Source organism: Adiantum capillus-veneris, chromosome 6 (genome assembly GCF_014529385.1).
Source record: "Adiantum capillus-veneris isolate H3 chromosome 6, ASM1452938v2, whole genome shotgun sequence".
Taxonomy (NCBI): Eukaryota; Viridiplantae; Streptophyta; class Polypodiopsida; order Polypodiales; family Pteridaceae; genus Adiantum; species Adiantum capillus-veneris.
Window position 1 is genome coordinate 52,561,341 of NC_140936.1, and position 15,839 is coordinate 52,577,179.

The window sequence follows — 15,839 nt, forward strand, 5'->3', positions numbered from 1 at the left end:
ATTTTTTATCTCCCGAAGACACAGAGTGGACACGATGGTATCTGGACTGTTATTGACAGATTTAGCAAGCAGGCTCATTTCATTCCACTGAAGAAAACAGTCAAGTCGGATCATTTAGCGAGATTGTTCATTGCCCAGATATTCAGATTACATGGCATGCCTGAGACAATAATCTCTAACAGAGATCCCCAATTCATGAGCTTGTTTTGGAAGGCTATTTGGGAGAACATTGGCACACGGTTGCAGTTCTCGTCATCTTTCCACCCGTAGACAAATGGGCAATCTGAGATAGCAAATTCAATCGTATTGGATTTATTGAAGTCTTACTTTCTAATTAGAAAACTCAATGGGAAAATTTTTTGCCCTTGGTGGAATTTGCCTAAAATAACACAATTCACTCTTCGACGGGGAAGGGGTCATTTGAGATCATTGAAGATACTCCGAAGGTTTCACCCTTCTTAAGCACAAAAGATAAGATTTTTGAAGCCGACCAGTACACGAGGGACTTGGACACTGCTTTTGTCAAGATCCGGGAGGCTTTAGCGAAATTTCAAGAAAGACATAAGAAGGCCATCGTCGCGATTTGAAATTAAAGGAGGACGATTGGGTGCTCTTACATTTTGAGAAGACACGCCTAAGAAAACGAAAAGGAAAGGAGCGCTTTTTCCAAAGCTTGGCATAAGGTATTATGTCCCTTTCCAGATAAAAGAAAAGATAAATGATGTCTCCTTTAGACTGAAGCTGCTCGGTACTTGGAGAATTCAAATGCTTTTCAGGTGAGTCTCTTGAAGCCTTTAAAAGGCGATGTACCCGATGATGGGGAGCCAGATGAGCAACCCGAAGTGGAGGAAAGCGAGGAGATACTCGTTCTAGAACAAATATTGGCACATAAAGATAGAAAGATTAAAGGTAAAGTGATTAGGCAGTTCTTGGTTAAATTCAAGAACTATCCTGCATTGGATGCGAAGTGGATGGAGGAGGAGGACCTAGCAGATACTCCTCAGGTTGTGGAAATTTACCTTGAAGCATTCGATTTAGCATAGTCTACTCCGATAGAACCCCGATTTCAGCATGGGTGAATCTAGTACAGCGGGCATGCACAAGAGAGGAGTCACTCCACTCCTTTGTCAACAGATTACCCCGATTTTTGATATAGAGTGACTGATGTCCCTTTGGGTTTCAGGGATACTGATGGGCACACTGCACCATTTCGGTCTCATAAATCTCTATCGACATGATTGCAATAAGGATTAGATCCGGCATCTGTGAGGTCACGACTGGATCTAGATGTGATTACTAAATATGTTGCCGATTAATCATGGTTTGAGATTTGGAATGAATTTGAATGTGATTCGTCATGTGATGTCCTGTGATGTCAAGTGATGTCCGATGATGTGATTGTCGATTGATACATGTGCTAGATGTGTTGTGTCTAGTGCGTCGGTACTATCAGTCAGTGTCTACTAAGACAGTTTATGGCCTCTGTCTGTTTTTGCAAGCGTAATCGAGGGCAATTACAATTCTTTCAAGAGGGGGGTACGTCACAAACTGGTGACGTGGCAGTCCGGACACACCCTGCTGATGTGGCACAGGTCTGTAAAATGCGCCGACAGGATCACGTGGCAAACTGTACGAATGCCCGTAGATTCTGTTGACTGCTGATGTGGCATTCTCCGCAAAACGAGCTGCCATGCTGACGTGGCAGTGTACGGATTTCCGGAAATTGCGTTGGCTCCTTTTTGGCAGTTTTTGGAGATGGTTTCTTTTGGGAGCTATTGCTTTTGAGTTTGAAACTTTTGGGGCTCTACTTTTATCATCCCTTGTAACCTTTATAATGAACCCAAGGGGGCTTACTCTCCAGAGCATCAACCAATCTGAGTCTTCACATGTCTCTGACACACACATTGACGAGTCTCTCTTTCAGTGTTATGGTCATGTGAAGGGTCAACGTTTTGTCATATTGATTGATTCAGACAGTATGCATGATGTGATTAGTGCCTCTCTTGTAGAGAGAGCCTGCTTAGAGGTTAGTCAGAAATCTCCTCTCGAGGTGTTGGGCTTCGCTCCTGGTATGGACTCTCTCATTACGCAAGAGTGCCTTGATGTTTTGTTTACAATTCAACAGGCTGCCTTCCGTAGAAAATTTGTCGTGTCTCCTCTCTCAGGATGTGATATGCTTTTAGGCATTAGACGGTTTCGTGAGCATAACCCTCTCATTGATTGGGCGGACAATACTCTCGCTCTAAATGCCAAAAGCGACTCTCCCATGATTATTCGTGGTGAGGAGGGTCTGCATTCTTTGCCTCTCATTTCTCATGTTCAAGCAAAGCGTGAATTACGAAGAGGAGCACAAGCAGCATTCACCTATGCCTCTCCAATTACCCAAAGCATTCAGGCTCCAAACAGGTATTCAGCTTTGTTTACCAAGTTTAAGCATCTCTTTTTGCAAGATGATCTTCCACCCCGTCTCCCACCCGAGGGGCCGGAGGACCATCGCATCGAACTTACGGAGGGGGCACAACCAGTCAATAAGGCTCCCTACCGTTTGAACAAGACTCGGGAAGAAGAGTTAAGAGGCCTACCATGAGAGGGCTAAATGTACCCACGGCACCTGTCAATACAAAAGGCATGACCACATGCTCCCATTGCCCTTGCTTTGTGCGAAAAGCAGTCTTGTAGATGTCACCTTTGAATACCCTTACCTGATGGTATCCACTTTTGAAATAGAACTTACTAAAAAACCTTTGCCCCATTGAGCCTATTGAGGATATACTCAATACGAGGCATCGTAAACTTTGTATTTGACGGTCATCTTGTTCAATGCCCTGTAAACGACACACAAACGAGACGAACCATCCTTCTTGCGGACAAACAAAATAGGTGCAACAAAAGGACTTACACTAGGACGTATGAATCCTCTGGACACCAACTCCGTGAGCGGATCGTCGGTGAGTCCATTGCATCTAGACCATTGTACCAGATTTGTGCAATCAATAGCATAGACCTCTCTCGCCATAGAGAGGGGGCCCTTGGAGGAGGGTTTGACAACCGTCTGGTGTCGTATTCTTCTCTCTCTCTCTCTCTCTCTCTCTCTCTCTCTCTCTCTCTCTCTCTCTCTCTCTCTCTCTCTCTCTCTCTCTCTCAGCACCTTCATTCACATTGTCATTCACTTTGTTTGTGATCATTTGCACTCTCTCACTAAAGGAACAGAAGGCTCTCCCTTCCATAGGTAAAAGGAACCCTTGAGCACAGTTCGGAGCATTCATGGACACACAGTTAGTACAGAGGGTCTGGTCTGGTTCACACTGGACGGACTCTCTGGGCTGGGCAGTGACACGTGGCAGGGATACGGACATCGTGGCCAGGTCACCACCCTCAATTTGGAGATAGACTTAGATGGCTGACATTTATGAGCCGTTGGTGGCTCTTTATGGTGGTACATGTGAGTAGTAGCTGTTGGGTCATGATTATCATCTTCTTTATATATGGTCCAGCGTCGTCGTCTAGAGGAGTGAGTCTATACACAGCACGTCTTCACCATCCCCGCACATCTGAGCCTCGACACCCCATTGTACTCGTGAATTCTATGCTGGAGCTGAGTGTGCTGCCACGCCAGAGTCTGTATCGGTTCTTTGAGATAGTCGAGTCCATATGTTCTGGTCTGTTGCTATGTCTCTGTGTTGATTAGCGGTTATCTATTGTTTCCTGTGTTTTCATTCTGTTTTGAGTGAGATGTCACGCACATTGCACTGAGGAGCACCCACTGTAGAGAGCACGACACACTATCCGCGCTACAGGTGCTCTCATTTTTGGCACGCCCGGTGGGACCTAGTCTCTCGCCCTGCTGGTCTGGTCCTCTCTCGCCCTGGTCCAACCAGCTCTCGTCCTGGTCTAGTCCTTCCTCGTCCCTGGTCCAGCCAGGTGGTCTAGTCACTCGCCCTAGTCTAGTAGAGTCTAGACCGGTGTTCACTAGTTAAAAGTCTTCTTGCCCAAAGCTTGGTTGGGTTTGTGGTTACTGCATGACACATACAAGGCGGTCATTAGAGCGTCAAAGCGCACTACTGAGTCCTCTGAAGCACTACCAACGAAGGCATCAACCCTTGGTACCTAGTAGAAGTCCAGCAACCTCATCACCCATACCTCCACATACGGCATCATCCATTCCTCCCTCCGGTTCTACATCTTCCAGGTCACCTTTCCCACTAAAGCTCTCTCCCATTTTGTTACAGCAAGCTATTGGGCAGCAGGCTCTTGAGCAAGAGGTCATGGAGGCGTTGACCAGTGTTTTGGCCAAGGTAAACATCAAGTTTCCTACTTTCAAGGGACTCTCCTCAGCAGATGCAGACGACAATGCAAGGAGGTTTGTATCTCTCTGTAGAGGTCGTGGTCTTGATAGAGAAGATGCTTATTTGGTGTTGTTTCCATCAACATTGGATGGTTTAGCAGCCAAGTGGTATAGTCAGTTTGCAAAGAATCACTTTTCAACTTGGGCAGCTTTAAGACAACAGTTTTGTGAAGCCTTCAGACCAGGGGACTTCCAGGAGAAGGTATTGGATAAATTGGCAAACCTGAAGCTCCAGCCGAATGAGACTTTTGCAGAGCTCATGACCAGAACAAAGTCTCTGGTGGCCAAGCTTCCTCAGCAACCGGGTGAATTTATGGTTAAGAAGTGGGTGGAGAAGGCTCTTCCCAAAACTTCTCAGCAAAAACTCCGAGAGAGTCTCCGACCTGACGCCACAATGGACGAGTTTGTCGCGGGTGCTACAAGGATAGAGGGAGCCAGGAAGTTGTTCACCAACTCCCCTCATGTAGAGACCCCCTCAGTGTTTTCGGAAAGTCCTTCTAATCCGTTAGCTTCTTTACGCAGGGAACTGGAAGCCCTAAAGTTACAGCGAGCTCTTCAAGAGGAGAGGTCCTGCTCTCTTAGACAGGAGAAGCCTCCACATCACAAGGCATTGGTACAGATCAAGCGCGAGCTAGCAGAGCTCAATCTCAGCAGGAGACTAACGCTATGGTATGGTGTAGCTCATGCCGCTCTCCAGGGCACCCTCCACATGAATGTCCCCTTCGGGTTTACGGCCACTTCTGTGAAAAGTCTCGACATGAGGACAGGGACTGCTACTACCTCAAGGGATTGCGACAAATACAGCAAAGTCTTGGTCCTACTCTTCAACAAGGGCCAGCACCTGCATCCAGCATGCTTTCTCCCTGTGGCCATCCACACCACATGCCACCTTTATTGGCAGCCCTTCCTATGCAAGGTATGCAAAGTACTTTTCTGTCTCAGAGCTTTTATCATACCCATGCTCCTTCATCACCTCAAAGCTTCTATGCCTCCACCTCCAACTCCATGCACCAGGAGCAAGGACCCTCGCCCTTCGACTCACCCATTGAATCGGCCCATTTTGTGCTACAGATGCGGGGAATATGGTCATTACCAAAGCAAACGCCCTCTGCCCGAAGGGTCCCCTCCCTACTGTCATTGCCCTGAAACAAAGGATCCCTACAGTAAGGATTGCCCTAAACTTCGTGCATCCATGGCTTCGAATCCAAGTCAAAGCCAAAATGAGTTTACCTTTCCCAAGCTCAATCTAATAGCAGTTAGCACCGTTACTCAGCCGCCAGCTTCTACCCACGTGGTTACCCCTGAAAATAAGCTGCAAGTGGTAGAGGAGCCATCTAGTGTCCTCACTCGGGCCCAGAGAGCTGCTCTCGGTCTTAGCATTCCAGCAAGTTCAACTCCTCCACAGATTCTCACAACAGTGGATACCCTGCCTTCAACTGTTGACGAGCCATCCCCCAGTGCCAAGAAAGAATCCAAATCTTTGCTCTCCGATATTGATGAAGCTTTCTTGGAAGCAGTTTCCGATCTACAGAAGATCAAGGTACCAGAGAAACCATTGGTAGAAAAAGAAAAGCCTACAGCAGAGAAAGTCTTGAAGAACACCTTCCAACAAGTCTCCCTCTATGACATGATGCGGCTAGATGCGAGTTCCAGAAGTGACACCCTTGCAGTTATTCAATCCCTTTACCCCGGAGCAAGTCTTATTGGCGGGCACCTCCCAGTGCGACCATCAAAGTCCTTTATGATATCCCATCCCGCTACTCCCCTCACTGATTATAGAAGCCCTCGTCTCACCATGTCCGTATTGGGGTCGCATTTCTCAGGAGTGATAGTGGATGGTGGATCTGGCATCAACCTGATGCCCGAGTTCACTATGTTAGCTCTAGGTCTACAGCCTACTCGCCTTGCTCGCTTCACAGTTCCATTGGCCGGCCGGCGGACAGTCTACTAAGTGGGCATAGTGGACAATGTGCCTCTGCAGGTACAAGCCTTTACTTTTAACTTGGATTTTGTTGTGGTTCGTCTTTCCCAGGTTGAGGGCAGATTTCCCTTGCTCATCGGTAGACCATGGCTGCGACACTCTAAAGCACTTCATGATTGGGGAAACGATGCCATGTGGATACATACTCCTGGCTCCCCGATGCAACTCATTCGCCTAGGAGGAGGCATGGATCCCGTCGTGCAACATAGTTCTTTGTCCCTAGCAACTAGCCTTGAATAGGAACAGCCTACTCCAACTGACAGGTCAGACGAGGATCTGATAGAGTGGTTGGATGCTACCAAATCTATGCCCTGTTATGGAGTCTCTATTCACTCTTTGCCTGAAGGTACACCCTCTTCCAATGTTTCCACAGTAACTATACCTAATGAGCCACCTGAGCCAGCTCAAAGGTTGAAGGTCATAGAAGCTACTCCTGATGCGCCCTTGGTGGGAGCCTTTGAATTTGGTGAGCCTATGAAGAATCATAGAAGCGGGAAGAAATCTCCTCTACAGGAGTTCACCCTCCCTCAAACATCACCTCCAGTGGTCTCTGCTTTTGTGATCAGAACAAAGCTCTCCTCTGTGTCTAGCGAACTCCCTTCACAGAGCCTTAGTCCTGCTTGATGAATTCCTTACTCATGATAGCTGTCTTGCTCATGATAGTTGTTTTCTCCCTCCTCGCCCCTATCCACCCCTATCCCCTCACCCCTATACACAATAAGAATGCCCACATCCTTAGGTTTCACACTTTTGGCAAAGAGATCATCCAGAGCGCCAAAGATCACACTCTGCTTCAAGACGTGCCTCTACCATACATGGATTAGGCGGCTCGCTAATCACACCAGGCGGCAAGTATGTCTCTTCACCAAGTTCGGATCGCTCACAAATCCTACACCCAAATTCCAAGCTCTTATCATTGAAGGCACCCATGGCAACATGTATCTCATGAAATCCTCATTACTGCACGTCCGTTTTGAACGCCTTATAGCAAGAGAAGTCCACCATATACACAGGGTATGGCCTTGTCATGAAGTAGATACTAATGACAAAGACAAGTGTGGTGGAGAAGAGCATGACATTGACCAGATTGTATTGAAGCATATCCCAAATGGCTCTCATACCGACATACCGAAGGTGACCCATCTCTACGGCCACGGCCATACACAAGGGAAGCAAAAAAAGGTACATGGCATGCTGGATCAAGTAGTGATAGCCACATACTTGAGGTTTACTGTCTTAAGGAAATCCAGCATGACAAATTTCTGCTTCAAGGGCATGGCAGGCTTATCGGGCTCTATCATTTGAGGAGGGGATGACGCAGGGATGAGAGTCCTGCGTGCAAATGGGGAGCTAGGAAGAGAGGGTCTAGCTATGGTGATCAAGAATGGAAGTGGGCGTGGGAATGTGTATGTGTGACGGAAGGCAGCATCCACTACAGTAGATTCTCTCCTACCCCTCGCCCCCTATCGTGCCCTCACCCCTCCCCCTCCACTACTCTCGCCCCCCTCACCAGCCCTCGCCCACCCCTCACCAGCTCTCGCCCCTCCCCCTCCACTGCTCTTGCCCGCCTACCCTCCCCTCGCCCCCCTCACGAGCCCTCACCCCCCCCTCACCAGCCCTCGCCCCCTACTCATTCTCACCCCTATCTTCTCCCTCCCTACTCGCCCCTACCCACCCCTTCGCCCCCCCCTGCCCAGCACTCGCCCCCCCCTACTACTCGCCCCTACCCACCCCTTCCCCCCTCGCCTCCCTACCCACCCCTCGCCCCCCTGCCCAACTCTCGCCCCCCTACCCACACCACGCCCCCCCCCCTACTCACCCCTCACCCCAGCCCTCGCCCCCTTCCCCCCTACCCACCCCTCGTCCCCTGCCCATACATGGCCCAACACTCCCTTTGCGGCTTCTCCTCACCCTATCCCCCGGGTACTTTCACATTGTTTAGGCTCTTGTCTTCAGCTTGAGGAGACGGAGACCTTCTGTAATTTAACAATCAAGCGGCCCTCTGGCTTTGTTTCCTTGTTCACAGGAGATGGCCAGCGACACAAAGGGGGAGAGCAAGTTTTTTGTAATCCGATCACAACAGACGAGCAAGTTGAAGAGCCGTTGTTTCTTTGTGGCTTTCAAGCATTCACCTAGTTGTCATCCTGTTGTTGTTAATGCTTTTTGTTCTGCCATCACGATGGAGCTTAACCTTATTTGTGGTGTTACTTGGGCTTATGGTCATCCCTCTTTTCGAGAAGAGTGCTGTTGCAAAAAGTGTTGCAAGGTTCATCTGCAAGCATGGACCAAGTTATTTTCCTCTCACTATGGTTATGGAGGATAAAGATGCGTTGGATCCAAACCAAGCATATCTCTTTGTTGTGGAGCCTCATTCTCTTTTGCCAATTGGGATTCTTGGACTATGCAATCATCATGGGTTCCTACCTATTCAAAGGCTTAAGGCGTTTGCAAGCAGTGCAGTGTTTTTAACTCCACTTTTGAGGCATGTAAGGTCATAGCACCTGCTTCACGAAAGATGTACGGATGCGGTAACTAGTGGTTTTGTTCCACAGTTTTTCAGTATTGCTCTCACCGAGACGGTGAGCTGTAGCAGGCTACAATGTCACTTTCACAAGACACACAGTTAGTACAATTGGTCTGGTCTGGTTCACACTGGACGGACTCTCTAGGCTGGGCAGTGACACGTGGCAGGGATATGGACGGTGGTCTAGTGAACATCGTGGCCAAGTCACCACCCTCAGTTTGGAGATAGACTTAGATGGCTGACATTTATGAGCCGTTGGTGGCTCTTTATGGTGGTACATGTGATTAGTAGCTGTTGGGTCATGATTATCATCTTCTTCATATATGGTCCAGCGTTGTCATCTAGAGGAGTGAGTCTATACACACAGCACGTCTGCACCATCCCTGCACATCTGAGCCTCGACACCCCATTGTATCCGTGAGTTCTGGGCTGGAGCTGAGTGTGCTGCCACGCCAGAGTCTATATCGATTCTTTGAGATAGTCGAGTCCATATGTTCTGGTCTGCTGCTGTGTCTCTGTGTTGATTAGCGGTTATCTATTGTATCCTGTGTTTTCATTCTATTTTGAGTGAGATGTCACGCATATTGCACTGAGGAGCACCCACTGTAGAGAGCACGACACACTATCCGCACTACATTCATCTTGAGCAAAGTTCAACATTCACTTCCGTTGCACCTTACACAGCAAGCAGCCGAGGAGAGTTACTATGTTTTAGTGGCTTGTAGCGCACAGGGCTACAGAAGTTGGGAGTTGGTTAGTACATAGTGAGTTCTCGGCAACATGGGCAGATTGTGGCCATCCTTTGGACAGTCACCGTCATTGTTTGTGGGACTGCCCCATGGCACAACAAGTTTGGCTTTGAGTGCTCCGACTGATGTCAGCACTCTCCACAGCATGTAGCTTGATCCACTCTCACTGGCCGGGGCCCGGCACTCCAGCTTCCACTAGCAGGATGATAGTGATCCAGGAGGGTCCACCTACACTTCAGCTTGCCATAGAGCTCATCCCCTAGGAGTGGTGCAGTGACAGAGAGTGGTGTTGGGAGCTCATCTGCGGCCTGACACTCTGGTTCATCTGGCGGGCGCGCTGCTTTCGCATCTTCGAGGCTCGCCCTGGTCCACCGGCAAAGACTGTTCATGACATTTGGCTGGAGCTGATACATACACGCAGGGATCAGTTTGAGAGACTTCAAGGCAGCTCCGATCGCATGCAAGAGCGCAGAGAGGCTTTCTTGCGACTTTGGCGCCTAGGGCCTTTCTTCACCATGGTTCAGGGTGCACCTAGATGGCACTACCGACCACCAGTGTGGCATTTTCCTCCTCCCATCTAGTGATCTAGCCCTCATTGTACATACTTTTTCTCACTGGGAGAGTCTCCCCATGTTTCTGATGTCGCCCTCTCTCGTAGAGGTGGTTGTAGCCTTCGCGCAGTTATTAATAACTAATGGAAGGATCTCTTTTCTTGCAAAAGTAAATAAATTCTATATGCCTATAAGTACCATTAATGTCAACTAGGATAAGACTTTTCTTCAAACGAGCCACCAAAAGTTGAACTAGACTGGAAAACGTGACACAAAAGCCTATCCACACTGGCAGAGTCAAGTACTCATCTTTTTCATCACCAACTCCCCCAACATTGGTTACAATGCATTACTCAAAGACAACTTCATATTCTCTCCATGCTTGCTCTGATTCCCGCCTTTTGTGTATATTTGACCCCTGACCGAGCAAGAATGGCATAGCTCAGGTGGATGTTCTCTTACTGATTTGATTAAGCAATCTCCTTAATAAGCTGAAATTTTTATTATTATTATTGTTATGTGACAATGAAAACTTTCAAACGGAAAAATATTGGTTATGACCATCTGTTTGCACAAAGCCATGAAATCCATCAAGCGGTTCAAATGCTTTAAAGTTTTTAGTTTTCTCACCTGAAATAAACTAGCCAGCCAGTAGTCTCTCTCATTCTGTGCCTTTTTCAACCCATACTCCTTAACCAATCTTTGTTCATTTGGCCCATTGATACCCTCAAAGAGGCGGCAAATCACAAGAGCAAGTTGCAAATCCCCCAGGTTTTTTGCACAAGCAGATGCAGCTGAACTCAAATCACCACCAAGCAGGAAAAAGGCCGCCGCAAGGTCATGTTGATGCTTTCCAAGTAGAACATAAGCATTCTTTAATGCCGCCGCTGTATTTTTCTCCAGCTGAAAAAACCAGATGAGAAACTATAAGGTGATTAAAAATGACAAGAGCAGGCAAGGACGAAGAAGACACTGTCCCTACCTCACGGCTTGTGCATGTGTGTGCATATAACAACCACACACCAAACATTAGAGAGTATGCCCTTAAGCCTATATGCCACATGCACATTCACCCAGAACTTACTTCTTGCCATAGTCCATTCTACATGCACTGATGTCTATCATGCAACTACTTTGAACACATATCTTGGTTCTAGACTGCCCGAGGGACATGCCTGAACAGACGTACACAAAATAACTACTTGACTGGAAATCAAAAGAGGTCTAAAAACTTAAGAAAAATCATCTATAGAGATCTTGAAGACCTCTGCAGAGCGCTCACAGGGCAGGGGCACTCAATGAAATATGCACGATGCACTTAGGAAAAGAGAGACAACTTCGCCTCTACAGCTTGTTGTACTTGACCTTGACAATATTTGACCTTTGACAATAGCTATACAACACTTTCAATCAAATAAATCCATCATAAGCCCTAACAATGACCATCAAAAAAATTTGAGAAACAGTAAAAGTACGTAGTATCTAACAGGTTATCAAAAGATAAGCACCGAAAAATCTCTGCCAAGGAACTCATACAGGACTCTATCCTTTTCATCTTTGCTGAGCTTGAAAAGTCCCATCAAAACATTCTTCCGCTGCAAGGCGAGGTAAAGAAGAGCACAACGCTTGGGGCTTTTATCCAGGAGGTACTGTGCTCTAGCCAGTTTTTCCATCTGCATCAACATTGTGATGAGATGAGATTATAGCTTTTAAACATTCACTGCTGTGAAAAGCAACTGCTATAAACAAAGAATGCACCCTTGAACGAAGTTGAGAAATGTCTGTAAGCCAAAAACCAGCACCCAATGCTCTCATTGCAGGCCATGAGATCTCAGAACCCAAGCATAAATCCAGAAGAGTATCTTTGCATTCTGATTGAAAGGCCCAGGCCATAGCCTTTGCATCCAAGCACAGATCCTCAGTGCGTACAAACATGCCACCTTTTTTCCTTTGCCTGCTGTGAGAGAGTTGTACTGCCAACCAAAATCTGTTTAACAATAGAATAACATATCACATACCCTTTTTTGTTGTAAACCTTTGTTGATGCAATTTACATGTGGGAACCCTCAAAGGGAGGAAAACCTACGACAAATAAGAGATACAAAAAGTGGAGCACCATGATGCTCCGAGGGCTAGAAACAATCAAAGTACATCCTTCCTATAGGTATCAAGAGTGATGTCCCCACCGTCATAAACGACATGCAGCGCCTGACCAAGCGACAATTTGATGTAGGGAAACGGGTCAACATCAGTGCCTTGAAACATTACAGAGTTACGGTGGTGCCAAATGGTCCATAGAACCCAAAATCTGACCCAACTAAAAAAGACCGCAAACTAAGACTGCGGAGACTGGAGCACCCCAAAAACCCGAAACCGTCTGTTGAAAGTGCCGGAAGGAAACTGAAGCCGAAGAGGAGCCGACACATGTCGAATAAAGGATCTCGAACAGAGACAACCCCACAATAAGTGTGGCAGAATCTCCTCAGCTTCATGGCATCTAAGACAACGAGAAGGCGCAATATGCCGTGCATGCAATAGGCTGCCAACAGGTAGCGCCCACCAAGCAGCGCCACAAGAAAACACATTCTTTCACAGGTAGAGACAATGCTCGTTGCCACCACAAGGATGACTTGCAGACTGACCACAGCTGATTACCATGACGCACAATCCACGAATCACATTGCAAGAGGGCATAAACATTGCCGGCTGAAATGCATTCCAATCTGGTAGTAGCAAGATTCCAATCTGAAAAGCAGGAGTCCACATTCAAAGGAGGTATAGCATATCACTCACATACACACACACACACACACACACACAGACTTTTTTTTTTGTAAATCTGGTTGATGTAAATTACAAGTGGGAAACCTCAAAGCAAGGAAAATCCACGAAGTAGAAAAGATACAAAAAGTAGAGCAACATGGGGCTCCAAGGGCTAGAAACAGTCAAAATAAATCCTATAGGCATCATAGGCAACATGCAATGCCTGACCCAGCAAAAATTTGAAGTAGGGAAACGGGTCAACGGAAATGCCTTGAAACATTAGGGAGTTGCGATGGTGCCAAATGGTCCACAGAACTTAAATCTGACCCAACCAAAAAAGACTGTAAACTGAGACTGTAAAGACTGAAGCTCCCCAAAAAGCCAAAACCGTCTGTGAAAAGTGGTAGAAGGAAAACGCAACCGAAGAGCAGCCGAATGAAGGACCAAGAGCAGCGACAGCCCCACAATAAGTGTGGCACAGTCTCCTCAGCATCATGACTTCTGAGACAAAGAAAGGGTGCAATATGCCAAGCACCACACACGCGCGCGTGCACACGCACCCCCCCCCCCCCCCCCCGCGTCACAAGACGGGCACCACGTGCCAATAGAAAAGAACAGACTGAACAGACTTTTAGCACTTCAATAACAACTGAATTGAGAGAGAGAGAGAGAGAGAGAGAGAGAGAGAGAGAGAGAGAGAGACGACACGCGACACGGAGTGGCGAAATTCCACCCCAGAGAGTATTGGCCCCAAACCTTGGCGCCCCTTCCGGTATTTCTTTATATTGCATCAACACAGTACAAGCCGGTACTCCACATTCTGCACCTTCTCCAGGAAGCATGCCAGAGAATGAGCCCTAACCTCATATTTAAAGGCCCTTGGTTTGATAAGCAGTTACAGTGAAAAGCCTTCAAAACTCAAAAGCTTTTGGTCCCAAATGCAATGCCAAAAGCTGCCATCGTAATTTACGGAAATCCATACAGCCTGCCACGTCATCAGCCAACGCAAAACGCAGAAATCCGTACAGCCTGCCACTCATCATGCTAGCACAATTTTCGAAAATCTGTCAGTCATCAGTTTTTGCGTGTGGATCATGCTTTATTTCCTTTGTCACTTGGGGGCCCATCGGACGGGGTCCCCATAAGTTGGTAGGACTTCTTCTGTTACTTGTTCTTCTTAGGGTTTAGGCCCCTCGGCCAGCACCTGCAAGTTGGCTCCATTCTTTACGATTTGACACGTCAGCAGTTTGTGACACCTCCCCAACACACACACACACACACACACACACACACACACTTTTTCTTTTTGTAATTCTTTTTGTATTGATTTACAAGTAGGAGACCCAAAGTAAACCCATCAGAAAGATCAGATATAACGGGAAGAACACTGAATTGTTCCATGATGTGAAGGCTCTAAAAGCAAACGTAGGAGAGTTGTAGGATATGCCATGGTATGTCCCCAACATCAAGGACAAAATGTAAGGATTGCTTAAGTGAAATCTTTAATGAAGGAAAGGGATCCACATCATGTTGATGGAACATGCGAAAATTGCGTTGACGCCACAAAGACCATAGAGCCCAAAATCTGACCCATGTAAAGAAGACTGCAAAACATTGAAGGGAAGTTGGGTGAATGCTAAGAGACCAAAACCGTTTGTGGAAAACTGCAGAGGGAAAGCAGAAGCGCATACAGGCTGATATGCAGTCAAGGTGTAACGAACTTGGACACTCCAAGTCAAGAATCAACCGCGACAGCACCAAATAACCACTTCAAAACAATTCACAGATCACAATAGATTTGCACTGGCCCGGCGGAGTTCCGTGCCTAGAGATATTGGCCCCAAAGACTGGCGCCCCTTTCGGTATTTCTTTTTGTATTAATCAATCATCAAAGTACAAGAGAGCGGTTAGGGTTTCACTCTCAGACTCTGCGTCCAGATGCTCTGAGAAGTGAGGTCCTCACCACTAATTTAAAGGTTACAAGGGATGCCCAAAAGCAGAGCCCCAAAAGCTTTTAAAATCAAAAGCATCAGTTCTCTCTCTCTCTTAGAGAGTCTTTTCTCTTTTTTTTTTTTAAAAAGCAAAAGCAAAATTCGCGTCGCTCATCATTTTTCATTTTTTTTTATTTTTATTTTTTTAATAATAATCCGCCTCCGCGATTTCCGGAATTTAGGGTTTTTGGCAAAAATTAGGGTTTGCAGCAATTTTAGGGTTTCTGGCAGAAATTAGGGTTTCTGCTGTCCGCCACGTCATCACTTTGTGACATACCCCCCTCTTGAAAGCATTGTAATCGACCGCGATTACACCTGCAAAACCGACAAAAGCCATAAACCGTCTTAGCAGACACTGACTGTTAGTACCTACGTACTAGGAACGCACATCTAGCACATGTACAAAATCGACAGTCACATCACACGACATCACAGGACATCTGTCACAAAAATACGGAAGCGTAAACTGACGTTTAATTGCACTTCAAATACTCAAGAGAATTAGAGGGAGCGAGAAAACTTGACACTTCATTGGGGACCAGAAGATGGGCTGGTCCCCCCCCATAAAGAGAATATCTTTATTACTAAGGGAGAATCTTTACAAGCACAGGAACGGGGCATACGCCCGTCCTCTATTCTTTCTTTTGTTCTGTTCTGACTACTGACTGAGAAATTGTTTCCACTTTCTTACTGCTTAGGGGATTTCCCCTCTTCTGCGAGACTGGTTGGACGCTCTCGAAAAGAGAGTCTATCTTCCGAAACAGCTCATCGGAAGCTCTCACAGAGGAGAGTCCATCTTCCGTTATGTGTTGCCTTCATGCTCATTCATTCATGCATCGAACACAAAAGAGAAACAAGCAAAATGCACACGCACATGCTTGCTGTAATTTTCTGCACATAACCTGAAATTCTTACCTGTGCACACCCCTACGCCG

The 15,839-nt window shown here is 46.9% G+C and overlaps 1 protein-coding gene and 1 pseudogene across 4 annotated transcripts in view; one reads left to right on the forward strand and one right to left on the reverse strand.

Annotated features, from left to right (window-relative positions):
• Positions 1 to 15,839, reverse strand: part of LOC147455506 (transducin family protein / WD-40 repeat family protein) — a 207,026-nt gene that overhangs the window by 142,646 nt on the left and 48,541 nt on the right. For all 4 annotated transcript variants that reach the window (XM_086514270.1, XM_086514269.1, XM_086514268.1 and 1 more), the window contains exons 5-7: positions 11,909 to 12,137; positions 11,659 to 11,823; positions 10,781 to 11,053 (exon numbers count right to left, since the gene is read on the reverse strand). In XM_086514270.1, coding sequence (XP_086370396.1) covers positions 10,781 to 11,053; positions 11,659 to 11,823; positions 11,909 to 12,137 — 667 coding nt within the window. The remainder of the gene's footprint in view (positions 1 to 10,780; positions 11,054 to 11,658; positions 11,824 to 11,908; positions 12,138 to 15,839) is intronic.
• Positions 8,225 to 8,862, forward strand: LOC147455507 (diacylglycerol O-acyltransferase 2D pseudogene; annotated as a pseudogene).